General features: G+C 40.5%; 1 protein-coding gene across 1 annotated transcript in view; it reads left to right on the forward strand.

Moving 5' to 3' along the window:
• Nucleotides 1-15,318, forward strand: part of SLC15A4 (solute carrier family 15 member 4) — a 55,771-nt gene extending 40,453 nt beyond the window's left edge. Inside the window, exons 7-8 of the mRNA XM_075833434.1 lie at nucleotides 8,184-8,342; nucleotides 11,865-15,318. Of these exons, the coding sequence (XP_075689549.1) occupies nucleotides 8,184-8,342; nucleotides 11,865-11,998 (293 nt within the window). The 3' untranslated portion in view covers nucleotides 11,999-15,318. The remainder of the gene's footprint in view (nucleotides 1-8,183; nucleotides 8,343-11,864) is intronic.
• Nucleotides 15,319-17,571: the final 2,253 nt, after the last annotated feature.

Here is a 17,571-nt window from a genome sequence, read left to right on the forward strand (position 1 = left end):
CATTTTTACAAGGTATAAAGAAGAAAAGGCACTCCAAGATTTGTAAAGCAATTTCTCCTGATTACGTTAATACTCCATATGTGGTAATAAACGGCTGTTTGGACACACGGCAGGGCTCCGAAGCGAAGGAGCGCTATTTGGCTTTTGGAGCTCAAGTTTGCTGGATTGGTTTTCGAGTATCATGTCGCATTTGCAAAGCCCCTGCGGCACCAAATCAGTGGACATCCCCCAGAAGTGACCCCATTTGGAAAACTACAGCCCTAAAAAGATTTTATCTAGGGGTATAGTGAGCATTTTGAAACCATAGTTTTTTTTGCTGAATTTAGCATTATTAAAACTTCTATTGTTTTTTTTTTATTCATCTTTTTTTTTTTTTTTTACGGCGTTCACTGTGCATTATAACCTGCATCTGCGGGTCGATGTGATTACGGCGATACCATATGTATATAGGTTTTTCATGTTTTATGGTGTTTTCACGATAAAATCCCTTTAAAAATTTAGTTTTTGTCGCCATATTCTAAGAGCCACCACTTTTTTTTTTTTCATCAAGAAAGCCGTGTGAGAGCTTGTTTTTTGCAGAACAAACTAGTTTTTATTGGTATCATTTCTGAGTGCATGCGACTTTTTGATCCCTAATTTATTAACTTTTTTGGGAGCTGAATTGCCTAAAAAATAGCGTTTTGTCTTTTTTTTTGGTATAATTTTTGTTTTTTTTTATGGCGGTCACCGTGTGGGATAAATTACATTCTACTTTTATAGTTCAGGCCGTTACGAACGTGGCGATACCAATTATGCATAGTTTATTTTTTTTCTAATAATAAAGGACTTTAAGGGATAAAGGGGGATTTATTTTTTTATTTTTTTTGTACCACTAGGGACTTAAAGATTCAATTGTTGGATCGTTGTTCTAATACCCTGCAATACTTATGTATTGTAGGGTATTATACCTGTCCGTTTTACACTGACTGGGTATATTAGATCCTGCCTTTTGTTAGGCTTCCGGTTGCCATAGCAACAATCGCCCCCCCGCAATCATGTATCGGGGTGCCGATATTATTGTAACAACTTAAATGCAGTGGTCACGATTAACCCCTTAAATGCAGCAGTAAATCTGTTCGGATCACCGCTGTGATCCGGCCCCATGCTTTCCCCCAGTACTAAGGCTAGTAGCAGCCCGTACTGGGAGATGCCGGGCTGCGGGGAGTGCCTGTGAGCTCCGTTAGGAGCACAGGTAGATTAACGGGTTGCAGGCACAAGGACCAGTGCTGCAGCCCGTTCATCTATGTAGGGTGGTCGGGAAGGGGTTGATTGAACACTAATACCAAGAGATTTTAATTGTTTTCATTTTAAATAGATAACTTTTTAACATGCATTACTATAATTGTACGTAACTTCACAACTTTTAACCTCTGCAAATAGACATTTTTCCAATTCTATTTCTGATTAAAAAAAAGTGTATCTAATGGAGTATAACTTGTGTTCCCGGGCAGTGGAACATGTTAACAGAATCTATGATGCACTGCGTGCGCTAACATCCCCCCTCTGCCCGTCACCACCTCAGCCTGTCTCTGACATTGCAGACGAATGCAGTGTAAATTGCAGCAGGGCTAGGTAGAAAGCGCCGAGTGGGCATTCTGGGGTGCGATTACATTATAGGTTCTGAGCAGGACCCTGTGCAGTACCGTCCCCACCATGGAGGGTTTTCTTTATATAAATAATTTTTAACATATATTGCTATAATTCTTGTACGGAACTTCACAACTTTTAACTGCTGCAAATACTTTATTTTATCATAAATACAATTGGAAAAATTTATATCTAATTGATTATAACTTCTGTGCTCCCCAGCAGTGAATGGGTTAACAATCTATAATCAATGAGGCACTGCGTGCACTAGCATCCCTCTCTGCCCGTCACCACCTCAGCCGGTCTCCGACATTGCCGCATTCACACGACCGTGATTGGACCGTGAAAAATGGTCCGTGTGTCAGCCGGATTTCCTAGCGCGACCACGGTACATGTGAACGGGACTCCTGGCATCAGTCATTTAGTCAATCACACGACCGTGTCCATTTTGCATCCGTGTCTGCAAATTCTCATCCTTTGGCCGCAGATTCTGCTCCTGGTGGGAGCTACAGCGGCGTGTTCTAGAAGGGGGGGGGGTTGGTTTGTGTACCTGCAAAGTGGAAGGGGGGGTGGTGGTCCGATCTGCAAGTGAGTGCGATCTATAAGGGGGGTTTGTGGTGCAATTTACAAGGGAAGGGGGTGCTATCTACAGCGTGGCGGTATCTACAGGGCAGTGTGGCTATGTACTAGGAGTCTGCTTTCCTGCGGCACTGCTGTTCCATGCTGTATCATTTTTGTTCAGTACAGAACAGCAGTTCCGTACGGGAAGCAGAGAAAAAAATGGGGCGGACCAGGAAGTTATATGGCGGCGGGGCAGAGCTTCTTCCTGTAGCACGTTGTGACAGAGCCACTAAAGAATCTATTCTACGATTCTGTTAAACAAGTCCTTGAGGGTGACTTAATCAAATTAATTTGATCGCCCAGCCCTACTCCTGGGCGTTGCAAATGCGACATGGCACCTGAAAACCATTTTGGCAAAATCCATGCTCCAAAACCCAAATTGTGCTACTTCTGAGCCCTGCCATGGAGCCAAACATCAGTTTATTACAACATATGGGGTATTTCAGTAATCTGGAGAAATTGCTTTACAAATATTGCAGTGCTTTTTTCTTTTATTCCTTGCAAATATTTTAAATTTCAGTTTTTTCAGAAAAAAAGTAGATTTTCATTTTCGCAGACTAATTTCAATAAATTTGGGGAAAAAACCTGCGGGGTCAAAATGCCAACTATGCCCCTAGAAAAATTCCTTGAGGGGTTTAGTTCCCAAAATGGGGTAACTTTTGGTGGGTTTCCACTATTTTGGCACCACAAGACCTCTTCAAACCTGACGTGGTGCCTAAAATATATTCTAAAAAAAGGCAGCCCCAAAATCCTCTAGGTACTCCTTTTTGCTTCTGAGGCCTGTGGTTCAGTCCATTAGCACACTATGGCCACGTGTGGGATATTTCTAAAAACGACAGAATCTAGGCAAAATATATTGAGCTGCATTTTTCTGGTAAAACCTGTGGTAACAGAAATAAAATTATTACGAATGAATTTTATGAAAAAAAATATTTTGTCAATTTCACCTCTACTTTGCTTTAATTCCTGTGTAACACCTAAAGGGTTAAGAAACTTTCTGAATGCTGTTTTGAATACTTTGAAGGGTGCAGTTTTTAAAATGGGGTGATTTTTATGTGGACTTCCGTTCTGAAGTGGCTTTGAGGCCCTTCTACATTAGGAAGTGGTCCCTGAAATGTCTTTTGAAATTTTCTTGAAAATATGTGAAATTGCTGCTAAATTTCTAATGAAATTGGTAGAGTAGACCTCCAATTTATATTATAAGTTGTTAAATTTATCCCTCCATGCTCTGGTGTACACCACCTATTAAATCATGAAAAATGTAGGTATAGGGAGAGAGGAGGAAAGGTAGAGCATGGTGGTCAATGTCGCCTTCAATTTTTTATTGATACCGACTAGTGTAGTAGGAGAAGGATTATACTGTGCAATGTCACCTTTATTGCCACATTGTGTGGTATTTTGATTAAATTATTGCACAGTGTGATTACAGCTTTAAACAAATTCCACTACTACTCAGGTGGAAATAAATGAGGTGGTGCTGCAAGGGTTATTTTTGTATCTGTAAGATACCTTGCATATGCACACTACAGGAGGTTGTGTTCAAACTCTATGAGCAACTGCCTGATCATTGACTACCTTTTAAGCGTTGCCGCTCCAAACTTTTGGTGAGTAGCAGCGCATAAGGATTACATTTTTTGTGTCAATGAACAGTTAATTAGTCTTCAGATTGTGTTGTATTTGTTCTGTTACCAGCGTTGCTGTTCCATTCCTGGCTCAAGCAGCAGCTCGGCCAGCAACGCGGACAGAAAGCAATCTATCTCAGTGAGCAGCTAGCTGGTCACCGAGTGCGTTTTGTGTTCTCAGCGTTGCCGCTGCGGTTCTTAATTATGCGGCAATGCAGAGAGACAAACTGCCTGTTGTGTTTTATTTAGTGTTCTCAGCGTTGCCGCTGCGATACACAATTCGGCGGCAATACAGAGACCGCAGCGTACGCTGTGTTTAGGCAAACAGTCAGCCTGCCTGTTAGCAGTGAAACCTACTGGTTCGTGCAGTTGTAAGGATTGCTGTCTGTTTCAGAGTATTGGCTGTGAGTGCCGCGACGTCATGGACACTCAGCAACATACTGGTCTCAAGTGTCGCCACTACGTCCGTTCCCTCCAGCTGTCTGGAGCGGACTTGAATTCGGCAGGATTAGTTAATTATTATTCATGGCTCCAATCTTGCCCTGTGTAATCTGTAATCTTTCCCTACTGTCAGGGTCGGTATGTCCCGACGTACGTTTCACTGAACTGAGTCAGCTTCTTCCGGGGGCTAAAGTTCTAAGCCTTGTAACGTCCTAGAAAAAGAAAATAACTTTCAAAAAAACGATGCAAACCTAAAGTAGACATATGGGAAATGTATTTGCTTGTAAAAACGTTAATAATGCCACACAAAATAGTTACTATTTTACATTTAAATTTAGAAAAACACTAAAAATTTGCATTTTTCACCTCTAAATAATTAATTTAATCGACCAATTATTTTCACTAAGTACCATATGTTACAAGAAAACAATCTCTGAATCTCTTGGATAGGTAAAACCATTCCCAACTTGTTACCACATAAAGTAACACATGTCAAATGTGAAAAAAATAGTCTGTCCTAAAGGAAGGCCAAAACGGGCTTTGTCCTTAAGGGGTTAATGACTGGGCCTGAAAAGGCCTTAAAGGGAACCGGTCACCAGCATTTCACTTATTTAACTTTACTTATCCCTCACTGACCGCTGCTATAAAAAGTGCATTGCCGTTATCCCCTTTCCTAAACTCCTCCTCCGACTGTAAATAACGGTCTGCAAACATTTTGCGCCTTTTATCGTAATAATAATAATCCAGTGTCCCTTTGTGCGCACACCCCAGAAGAGGACATCAATGCATAACAGTGGGGTTTTGTGTGCTGGGGAAGGTGAGGAGCTGTCAATCAAAAGTAAGGAGGCGGGGTAAACTCAAAGAGTCAAATCTTCATTCCTCAAGTATTTCAAACGAAGATTTGACTCTTTTCAAACGAAGATTTGACTCTTTTCAAACGAAGATTTGACTCTTTTCAAACGAAGATTTGACTCTTTTTCAAACGAAGATTTGACTCTTTTTCAAACGAAGATTTGACTCTTTTTCAAACGAAGATTTGACTCTTTTTCAAACGAAGATTTGACTCTTTTTCAAACGAAGATTTGACTCTTTTTCAAACGAAGATTTGACTCTTTTTCAAACGAAGATTTGACTCTTTTTCAAACGAAGATTTGACTCTTTTTCAAACGAAGATTTGACTCTTTTTCAAACGAAGATTTGACTCTTTTTCAAACGAAGATTTGACTCTTTTTCAAACGAAGATTTGACTCTTTTTCAAACGAAGATTTGACTCTTTTTCAAACGAAGATTTGACTCTTTTTCAAACGAAGATTTGACTCTTTTTCAAACGAAGATTTGACTCTTTTTCAAACGAAGATTTGACTCTTTTTCAAACGAAGATTTGACTCTTTTTCAAACGAAGATTTGACTCTTTTTCAAACGAAGATTTGACTCTTTTTCAAACGAAGATTTGACTCTTTTTCAAACGAAGATTTGACTCTTTTTCAAACGAAGATTTGACTCTTTTTCAAACGAAGATTTGACTCTTTTTCAAACGAAGATTTGACTCTTTTTCAAACGAAGATTTGACTCTTTTTCAAACGAAGATTTGACTCTTTTTCAAACGAAGATTTGACTCTTTTTCAAACGAAGATTTGACTCTTTTTCAAACGAAGATTTGACTCTTTTTCAAACGAAGATTTGACTATGATGCTCATTAGCATACGGTGGGGGAACACTAAACTGAATACTAAAGCTACAGAGCCGACTAAGAAGACAATTATAGGTTTATATAGAAATAATTTTTTACCCACTCCACCAGGTATTGCTGGTTTAGGGCGGGTTCACACATAGCGGAATTTCACTTAAATTCCGCTGCGGACACTCCGCAGCGTTAATCCGCAGCGGAGCCGTTTCTCCATTGACTTTCACTTTAATTTAGCAGTGTTCGTTTACACGATGCGTACAATTCCGCTGCGGAGCATAGGCTGCGGAGCGGAATTTGGTGTCCGCAGCATGCTCTGTCTGTTGCGGAGCAGTGGCGGACTGGTTGCGGACTCATGGCGGAATTTCTCCATTGACTTCAATGGAGAGTCAAAATTCCGCAATGAAGTCCGCAGATCTTATGTGTGCTGCGGAGCGTATTGTTTTTACTACCATGACATTTCTTCATTCTGGCTGGACCTATGTATTTCTAGGTCTACAGCCAGACTGAGGAAGTCAATGGGGCTCCCGTAATGACGGGAGCGTTGCTAGGAGACGTCTGTAAATAGTCACTGTCCAGGGTGCTGAAAGAGTTACGCGATCGGCAGTAACTGTTTCTGCACCCGGGACAGTGACTACCGATCTCAATATACATGTATCTGTAAAAAAAAATATAAGTTCATACTTACCGAGAACTCCCTGCGTCTGTCTCCAGTCCGGCCTCCCAGGATGACGTTTCAGTGTAAGTGACAGCTGCAGCCAATCACAGGCCAAGCACAGGCTGCAGCGGTCACATGGACTGGAGCGTCATCCAGGGAGGTCGGGCCGGATGCCGAAAGAGGGACGCGTCACCAAGACAACGGGCGGTAAGTATGAATTTCTTTGACTTTCACTAGGGAAAGTGCTGTCCCTTCTCTCTATCCTGCACTGAATAGGGAGAAGAGAAGCACTTTTCCTGCAGTCCGCAGCGGCCAGTCCGCATCAATTTTCTGCACATTTTGTGCAGATCCGCTGCAGAATCTGCAACGCAGATTCTGTGCGGCATTGATGCGGACAGTTGCGGAGGAATTCCGCCATGTGTGGTCATGCCCTTAATAGGTGAAAAGCTGGTGACAGGTTCCCTTTAATAGCTAAATTTTTCTGTTCTTTGCCTTTCAGCAGCCATAATTTTTTTTATTTTTTTTCCATTGACATTGTTGTACGAGGCCTTTTTGTTTTATGCGTGAGTGTTTTTGGCTAACCCCCCCCCCCACCTCCCCCCGCAGTTTGGGAGTAGAAACTATTTTTACGCCGTGAATATAGGAAAAAGCGATTCTTGGCATAGGTTTTCTTTTTTTATTTTGTTTACATTTCACACTAAATAACCTGTTCATTTGATTCTTCAGGTTATTACGGTCATGTAGATGCTGAATATGTGTAGGTTTTATGTAATGTATGGGAAATAAAATATTTTCTACAAAAAAAAATACATTTTATTTAAAACAAATTTTTTTTTTTTTTTTTTTGGGGACATGTAAGTTATCCCTTAATGGGATTTAAAAACAACTCTATTTTTTACTTCTGATGTTTTTAGCATACTCCTGTATGCTAATTCATTACTGTGTCACTATGACACAGGCTTCTGTTAGGGCACACCATGTGCTGCCCTAACAGCAGGCAAACTGAACAGACAGCCCTGGGGTCCTTTCTAGGTCCCCAGGGCTGACTGCAGAGGAATTCCCCGGTCTTTGATCACGTCACCGGTTTTCCGATGACCAGATCAAAGAGGAGAGTTCTCTTTGATCATGCCGCGATCACAGGGTTAAACAGCTGGGGTTGGAATGTTTTCCGACCCCCAGCTGTGTTCAGGAGGCTGCTCTAAGATCAGGAGCTGTAAGTTACAGCTCCTGCTTAGAGGATGAGCGCTCATCAGCCTCTTCTACAGTGACGCCAAGAGATGTCACTGTAGACTAAGCACCTGCACCACGGGGGGTGGTTAAGGAGTTAATATAACGGACATATGTTTATCGTTTATAGTAATTGATTTTGTACCTATTAGAGAATCTTTACTCTGGAATATTTGTGATTTTTGAAAGCAATGCATACATCTATTAATTTAGAAGTACTGTGACCATAATGAACCTGAACCTGCCACTTCTTTTAATTTTCTGTCTCGTTAATAAGGATTAATGTGTTTTTCTTTCTTAATAGGACTGGAGTTTGCATACTCGGCAGCACCTAAATCCATGCAGAGCGCCATTATGGGACTGTTTTTCTTCTTTTCTGGTATTGGATCATTTGTAGGCTCTGGGCTTCTTGCCTTAGTTTCTTTGCCTTCAATTGGATGGATGAGCAGTCATGCAGATCTAGGCAAGTCTTTAATAATTGGCTTATTTGCATATGACTAATTTGGCTATTGCATGTTGCCTATGCAGGGGTGGTCCTATATTACTGGTGACACTGTGTGTGTGTGTGTGTGTGTGTATGTGTGTGTATATATATATATATATATATATATATATATATATATATATATATATAATGTGTGGAAGCTTTTATAGCTGCTTTTATATGTATCTGCTTTTTACATGTCATTCTGTAAATTGACACAAAAAAATGTATTTCATAAGTACGGTAGCTTCTTTCAGAATTCTTATGGCTTCCTTGCAAGTCATACTTCCATCTGTCCCTTAGGCTACATTCACACGACAGTGAAAAATAGCCATGTAAAAATCAGCAGTCACATCCGTTTTCAGAACAATGATGTCACACAAGGGTGTGTTCACACAGCCGTTTTTTTTTTAACGGCCCGTTAATACCAGCCATAAAAAATAAAAATAAAGACATGTCCTACTTTTGTCTGTTTTCACAGCCAGACTGCTCCCATGGAAGTCAATGGATCTGTTTTTACCAGCCATTTTTCAGGAATCAATCATTGTAATGGCCGAGGACTCTCCGCACACAGCGCTACTTTGAGCGCTGATCCCGGGGAAGCCCCTGACCGCACTGTGCATATATGGACAGGGAAGTCAGGGCTTTCAACTACGGAGTCCCCAGTCAGAGAATCGCAAGATCTCTGGCCGGGGACTCCTGTTTTGGGAAAGCTGTTGATGATAGCACCCCCGGCCTGTAGATGGCAGAGGAAACACTGGCGGTCAGGCCTCTCTTTGGCCGGGGATTGCTTTAATTCCTGTGTAACACCTAAAAGTATTGCAGTGTATTACAATAGCGATCGGAGAATCGCATATTAAAGTCCCCTAGTGGGACTAGTAAAAAAGTAAAAAAAAAGTTTAATAAAGTTAATTAAAAAATGAAAAAAAAAAAAAATGAAAAACCCACCTTTTCCCCTTACAAAATGCTTTACTTTTAAAAAAACAAAATAAAGTTAGTTACACATATTTTGGTTTCGCCGCGTCCGTAACGACCCCGACTATAAATCTATTACATTATTTAATCCGCACGGTGAACGCCGTAAATTTTTTTATAAAAAACTATAGAAAAATTGCTGTTTTCTGTGAATCCTGACTTTAAAAAAAATGTGATAAAAAGTGATCAAAAAGTCGCATCCACTCCAAAATGGTACCAATAAAAACTAAAAGTCCTCCCGCAAAAAAAAAGCCCTCATACAGCTGCATTGGCGAAAAAATTAAAACGTTACTGCTCTCCAAATATGGAGACACAAAAACAAATTTTGAAAAAAAAAGCGTTTTTACTGTGTAAAAGTAGTAAAACATACAAAAACTATACAAATTTGGTATCGTTGCAATCGTAACAACCCGCTGAATAAAGTTATTGTGTTATTTATTTCACACGGTAAACGGTGTAGATTTAAGATGCGAAAAAGAGTGGCGAAATTTCAGGTTTTTTTTCTATTCCCCCCCCCCCAAAAAAGTTAATAAGTTAATCAAATAATATGTCCCCCAAAATGGTGCTATTAAAAAATACAACTTGTCCCGCAAAAAACAAAACCTTATACAGCTATGTCGACGCAAAAATAAAAAGGTTATAGCTCTTGGAATGCGACGATGGAAAAACGTAAAAAATGGCTTGGTCATTAAGGGGTTAAAGAGGAACATAACTGATGCCGATCTGAAACAAGCGGAGGGTAAAGTGTCTTTCTTTTGACTGATCCGTTTGCAGGATCTGTAAAAAAAAAAAAAAAAAAAAAAAAAATGTTTAACGTCTGTTGCTTTCAGTCAGGCGTCTGTTATTGTGCATTTTTTTTTTTCTCCCCAATTTGCCCGGACCCGCTAAAACGGAAGATTCAGTGTAGATATGAACGAAGCATTAGTTGTCACTAGTGTAATGAATAGCCTATAGCGATATTCTCAATATTTTAGAATTCCCTCAGTGTGGCGCTTCATAGTGAAATAGCATGCTCTACAAACTACTACTCTACTTGTGCCTAGAGAGGAGCACGGCTTTCCCTACAATTTAAGTGCTATAAACCGTCCACTAACTTGTGGAATAAAAAAACACAAGTTTATTCTAAATATGAATTCAATGGCAATCGCCCATAATGGCTGGCATTTTTTGTTTTACAGAGTATCTGAATATAGCACACCAGAAATTAGGCATATCTTAGAACTTGCTCACATAATCTCCCACCTAGGCTACTGCAACATCCTTCTCTGTGGCCTCCCATCTAGCACTCTTCAGCCCTCTTCACACACCGTTGTTTGGTGTTGATTTTGATGTGGAAACCATATCGGAATCAGTGCCAAAAACTGGCTGAAATGGGAGACAGGTGTTTTCTTTTACCGGGCGGCTTTTGGCCGCTCATGGGGAGAAAAAAAGCAGCATGCCGTTTCCGAGCATTACTCACAGCGTTTTTTGCCCGCAGTCCCTGCATTAGCTTCAATGGTTGTGGGCGGAAAAACGCTGCAAACCCCCCCAAAAAAAATAAATAAATGCAGGCAGTTCAAAATCTGCATTAAAACTCTCGAAGGAAGGCTGATATTTTTTTTTAATTTTTATTCTTTCCTGCCTGCGAAAAAATCTCTGTAGTTAGGTAGGAAAATGATGCCTGATAACTGTGTAAACAGGGCCTTACGCTCTAGCAACCAGTCTCACATTTTTTTTTTAGATTTGGTCACTGAATGGAGAGCAGAGAATGGGCAAGTAAGCTTGACCGGTGTTAAACCATAACTTCATATTTCTTGCTGCTAGGTGTATATTTGTGTTTAAAGAAAAAATAAAAATTTAGATATAGAATGTGTAATGTCTCCTAACCCTTATCCACAAATAGGCATACATTTACATCCTAATTGCGGTCTCTAGACCGCACTAGGACGTAATGGTAAGCCCAGTGAATGACCTTGCCGATGGGTTGCCATGGTAGCTGGTGGCCTAACAAGAATGGGTCTAATAAAGTTACTCCTCTTGCAAAAAACAATCCCTCATACAGCTGCATCAACGGAAAAATAAATTTGGAGTCTTGGAATGCGGTGACATAAACACATGCAATGTGCTATTATTGTGCAAAAGTAGTAAAACATAAAAAACGATACTTATTTGATATCGCCGTAATCGTACCGACCCAAAGAATGAAGGTAACATGATGTTTATGCCACCCGGTAAACTTAATACATTTAAAGCTCCACACAATAGCAGAATTGCAGTGTGTTTTGTTTTTCCCAACTTAGAGTTAATTTAACTTACCCCAAAATGGTGCAATTAAAAAATACAACTTGTGATGCAAAAACCAATTCATATGGCCACATCAATGGAAGATGAAAAGTTGTGGTCCTCCTGAAAGCAGTGAGGGGGGGGGGGGAACCTGGCGCGTCCGCATGTCTTAAAATTGCTGCGTCCTGAACGTTCTCATTGTTGTGGCATCTTGCCATTTCTATTATATACGCTGTTTAATTTTTATTTTATTTTTTTCTGTAGGTAACATCAATGAATGTCACTTGAACTATTATTTCTTCCTACTGGCTGCTATCCAGGCAGTGACCCTCCTGTTTTTTCTCATCATTTCTGTCAAATATGAGCGCCAGCAGTCGAGGGTGAATGGAAAACTCTAGCAGTACTTGCTAAAATAAGTGGAACTGTGGTGGAGCATTTGTTTTTCGGGAGTGCCCACATAATTTATCCAAACCTCCTCATGATGTCCCTCTGCAATGGACACCCCTTCAAGTGCTCTTGATAAGTAGCCTTCTTTTATGTTACAGGTTCCTTACGTTGCACTGCTCGTATTTTGCAGGACTGCTCACCGTCTCGGCGATGCACTGAACATGTCTGCACTCCTGCAAGTCGCTGTACTGTCATTGGCCTGAGGGCTGCGCTGCAATGACATTTGCAGAACTAGTTTGTAGATTTCGTAATGGTTTACATATAACGCCTATAATATAATGTAATGGAGAAGTAAATGGTGATACAGATGGCGGAGTTGATCTAATACTACTAACCACAATGGGTTTCTTGGTGTTCATCCCCTTTTATTTCATTAAAAGTTCCCTTTATTAACACGTTCTTACTTGGTAATGGCTCCATAGTTAAAACCTATTTTCTAATCTCATACAATCTTTATTTTTTATTTTTTTTCTCCCCATGAACTGTGCCGCACTTGTCCATGGGTTGCGCATGCTGTGGCCCCCACCTCCTCTAGTTTACCTGGTGCTTCCTATTTCTTACAGGATGTTTGACGTTATTCAATATAATTTCCCTCTTGAACAGCAAATGATGTTACCCAGTATTTCCACTAGTTGCTATATAAGTCTACAGAGGCGTTAACCCTAAAGCTATGCATAGGAGAAGGCAGGGAAGCATTTTATAAGGCTATTTCCCGTTTTAAGATTTATATATTTAGATCTGTCAGAATGAAGACCTGGTCACCTTTCAGGTGAGCAGGCCTGATATTACGGCTCATCCCTACTTAAATTAATGTGGCTGAGCTGCAGTACCTGACACAGCCATGAACAAGAGAGGTGCTGTTCTGGAGATAGCAGACCCTTTTGTCTAATCCTGTTTGTAATACTCTGGTCCCTTGTGATTACCTCCTAGATCTCTCATGTAGCAGCTATGTAGTAGTGAATGGTGGGGAAGATTTTCCGTTTTTCTTTCTGCTGGGGTTTAATCTAAGGGTATGTTCACACACTTAGCAAAAAACTTCTGAAAATACAGATCTGTTTTCAGAAGTTTTTCAAGCCACTCGCGATTTTCGCAGCGTTTTTTACGGCCATTTTTTTTTTTTTTACGCGGCTGCTTTTCAAAACGGCCCGTCCGAACAGAACCCCATTTTTCCCATTGAAATCAATGGGCAGATGTTATGTTTTTTTTGGGGGGGGGGGGTTTATGCCACAAAATACATTAATGGGGCATTAAATTGCTACAACTGAGCCTGAAGACCACCACAGTTGCACTCTCCACTTGACCCCTCATCTCTGATCATTGATGCACTGTGGGGAAAACTGTCTCTGCCTCCCAGAAATATTCAGAAATACAATATATGAAAACACATCAATTACTGTTAATTATAACTTTAAGGGGACATCCAATAAAGTAATGGCATATCGTTAGACCCTGACCGAAACTGAGATTGAGGAGGCTGCAGCGCTGACTTAGCACAGCGTCCCCTTCACTGGTTTGTCCTACAAGGAGGTGGCCTGGTCACGACCACATTAAGTAGGCTGTGCTGCAATTCCCTACAGTGCGTGACAGGGGCACCGCCTTGCAGGAAAAAATGATGTAGGGACTTAGTGCTGCCGCCACTTCATTCTCCGAATTAATGGAGGTCCCAGAGGTCGGACCCCCACCAATCATAAACTAACGGCATATCCTAGCAACATACCATTACTTTATAAAATGAGAATACCCCTTTAAATGATTGTTTGTCTTTGATTCTGTGTAAAATTCTATTTCACCTGTATTTGTTCTGTCCCGTTACTGCTAATGTTTAGCCTAGCAATGGATGTAAATGTAGGTGGGCCATCGGTGTCACAGCAGGAAAATCTCCTTTACCACTGTGCTAGATTTCCAGTGATGAAACCTCCTTCTGTAAAGAAAAAACAGACAGTATACGCTATAGAAGCAGTGCATTTATTACGAATTATTGTGATGACTTATGTACAAATTCAATAAATACAATGTGATGTGTTGGGGAACCTTGGCATCAATTTCCCCACAACATACCCACCTGAGAAGTGAAGGTGTTTACAAATTAACCATTATGCTGTTCCCATTAAAAGCCAAGAGATATCTGTGATTCATGGCTGGGCTGGGTCTTCCAGAGCTTCATGACATGTCTTGTCCTGCAAGTCATGGTAAGGGTATGTTTACACGACCCTATTTTCGGCCGTTTTTCGGGCCGTAAACTCGGAAAAATCGGGAGCAGAACGCCTCCAAACATCTGCCCATTGATTTCAATGGGAAAATGGCGTTCTGTTCCAACGGAGCGTTTTTTCCGCAGCATTTTTTACACGTAAAAAAACGGCCGCGAAAAAGAAGTGCAGGTCACTTCTTGGGATGTTTTTGGAGCAGTTTTCCATGGACTCTATTGAAAAAAGCTCCAAAAACAGCCATAAAAAAACGCAGTGACAATCGTGGGACAAAAAACAGCTGAAAATCAGGAGCCGTTTTCTCTTGAAAATGGCCCCGTATTTTGAGACGTTTTTGACTCCGTGTGTGAACATACCCTAAAACCACAGGGTTACACAGCAGGCATAAAACCTTGCAGTTCTTACACACAATCCAACCCCGTTTGTTTGCCCACTTGGAAACGTAAAGGGCATGATTGACGCCATGTGGCCGTAACCTTACAAGAAGAATCCAACATAATTTGCACAGTCTGCATTTTTATGGCCACCCGCCAATTGGATGAATACATATTTAGTTTAGGCGGAGACTACACGCAGACTTTTATAGCGCAACCGCCCATATATTACAGTTGCAGTAATGTTCTTTTCTCATCTATCTTGAAATTATGTGTCAACTTATGCATTTATGTGGCGTGTCTCACAAAGTCTGTGTATTCCTAGCCTTAGTAAAAAAAAAAAAACACTCCAAACTACTTCCATTGTACGCCAGAGATAGTGGTGTATTTGACTTTTACAATATGGCAATCCTTTCAAACGTGAGCTGGTAATAGTTGTTATGAGCGAATTGGCCGTTGCTTTTTTTTTGTAATTTAATATGTGCTGAGCATCCAAGTTTTAAGTGAATAGATCTGCTGTATATTTACTTTTTTTTTTTTTGTTTTTCTATTTGCACAACTTAAAGTAAACTGAGAAATGCTATTTTATTGCATAGAAGTCTGTATATATCTAAATGTTTATTGTGCCTTTTTGGAATAGCTGCATTTTTTTAAATGTTTTGAGTAAAAAAAATAAAACTATTTTTATTTGAATTTTGCCTTCTTACTACCTTCACACCCCCCCCCTTATTTTTTATTTTTTTATAAAGCAACCCTAAATGTAGATCATGCACAAGGCCAAAAGAAAGATCCAGACAGGGCGGAGTTGTTGCCAATTTTTAGTGTAGGTTCGGTATTGGATCGCAATACATTTGAATAGGGTTTTTAACATTCCTTGGGACCTTGATTATGATTGCGTGTCTTTCTGCGACAGTTGGCTGCGGAAGTACCCACTGCTCTCTCTGTATTACGTCCCCTTCACACAGATTTTTTTTTTCTTTTCTGGCAATTTAAGCTGTTGCTAAAAAAAAACACTTAATGTGCGTTCTGATTCGGTTTAGCATTTGACACTTCAAAAAAAACTCATGGAGGTATATGGAAGAAAAATGCCTCTGCTAGAAAACACCAAAGCCAGCTTGCTGCGATTTTGTAAAAAAAATTGCTACTGACCCAAAATGCAAGCAAATCTATACAAAAAGCCACCTAAAAAAACATCTCTTGTAGACCAATTTATATTTCCAAAATGATTTAAAGGCTACGTACACCTTTTTTGAATGTGTGGTTTTTATAGTGTGTCTGTCTTGTGCAACTTTCTCATTTTTATTACATTATTTTTACTTTTTGATACAGCTGCTCTGTATTCTGTATACAGAGCAGCTGTATCAAAGGCTGAAACCTGTATCAGTCAGGTCAGTGGCACTGACTGGTTCACTGTCCTGTGGGTCCGACACCAATAGTGTCATTACTGGGTACATATTAAAAAACATTCATAACTGGTTTTGCTGCGTGCAGAACAACCTTAACTATAAAAATATCACGTTATTTTATCCCCAGGAAGGGGAGGGCTCGGGCACCTCTGCTCCAAAACTTCGTCCTCTCCACTGGAAATATGGACACAATGGTCATAGATAGAATTCAGGGAAAAACCCAAATTGTCAGGAAAAAGTCAAAAGAACCTTACCCATATTCGCACTCATGGAAGTCTAAATACCATGTATAGTACCCCAACACGCGTTTCGCGGTCTGTTCTTCAGGGGGTAAATAGTGTCTTGTTTACAGTCATAGCCTTAAATAGAGCCTGACCCAGGTGTGTTCAATAGTTTTCTCTGCCTAACAAAATTCTGGCGCATGTCCACTGACGCGACCGGCAGTGAGGCATGCCCCACTTCCGGCCTCCGGCCCGTAGCCCGACGCGTGCAGGAATACCGGACATGCGCAGTTCTCTATGGGAGGCGGGAACGGGGCAGGCGACCCCCACCGGCAGCGTACAAGCTGAGTGCGCTCCTCATTGGGCTGCCAAAACAGAGAAGGTATAAGGAGGCATTTAACTAATCCTCTGGTGGAGTGATTGATACCACCATTCCAAATATTTACATAAAAAAACAGACAACCCCCTGAGGAAGCACACATTGTGAAACGCGCATTGGGGTTCTATACATGGTATCCAGATTCCCATGGGTGCGAATATGCGTACTTTTGACTTTTTCCTGACCATTTGGGTTTTTTCCCTGAATTCTATCTATGACCATTGTGTGCATATTTGATGGGTATTTCATGAGGAGTTAGCCATTGTCAAGTTACTTACCACCCATTCCATATATCTCTATTATGAGGACATAAATATACAGTGTATGGCTGTAAAGATATGGAAAGCCTGTTTTTCATGTTCTAAACACTCATCCATTTTGTACCTTTTTTTTTAAATAATATTTGTCTTAGTTCTGTGATCAATTAAAATTTGTTTTTATATATACGGCTTCTATACTCCGTTTTTCCTCTGTATAAATGTGTATCCAGGAGTGGCCTTTGTACTAAGAAAGGGGGATGCTTTTTCATAGCATTACCTAGCCCGTCACTATATTACATTAGGAGTTTATGCAAATAGAAAGCCTTGATGCGTTTAGTTTTTAAAACTAGGTCACTGCTTTTGGGGTTTCTTTTTAATATTTCACCTCAGAGCCTTTGCAATTGTGAACCAATGCTGTGTGCTCTTTTACTCCTAAGCCCTGTTGTACATCCAATAAAATGATTAGGGCAACGTTTAGGGTATTTTAAAATCTGAAAATGCCGCAAAAGGGCTTATTCAGATGAGCGTTGAATACATCCGTCTGATGGCCGTTAAATCAACGGCTGTCACACGGCGTGTATTTCAATGGGGCCGTTTGCATGGCCGTTGCTTCAACAGGCCATGTGAAGGGTCCGTTGAAAAATAGAACATGTCCTATTTTTTTTGTCCCGTTTTTCACA

This window comes from Rhinoderma darwinii, chromosome 1, assembly GCF_050947455.1.
Source record: "Rhinoderma darwinii isolate aRhiDar2 chromosome 1, aRhiDar2.hap1, whole genome shotgun sequence".
Lineage (NCBI taxonomy): Eukaryota > Metazoa > Chordata > Amphibia > Anura > Rhinodermatidae > Rhinoderma > Rhinoderma darwinii.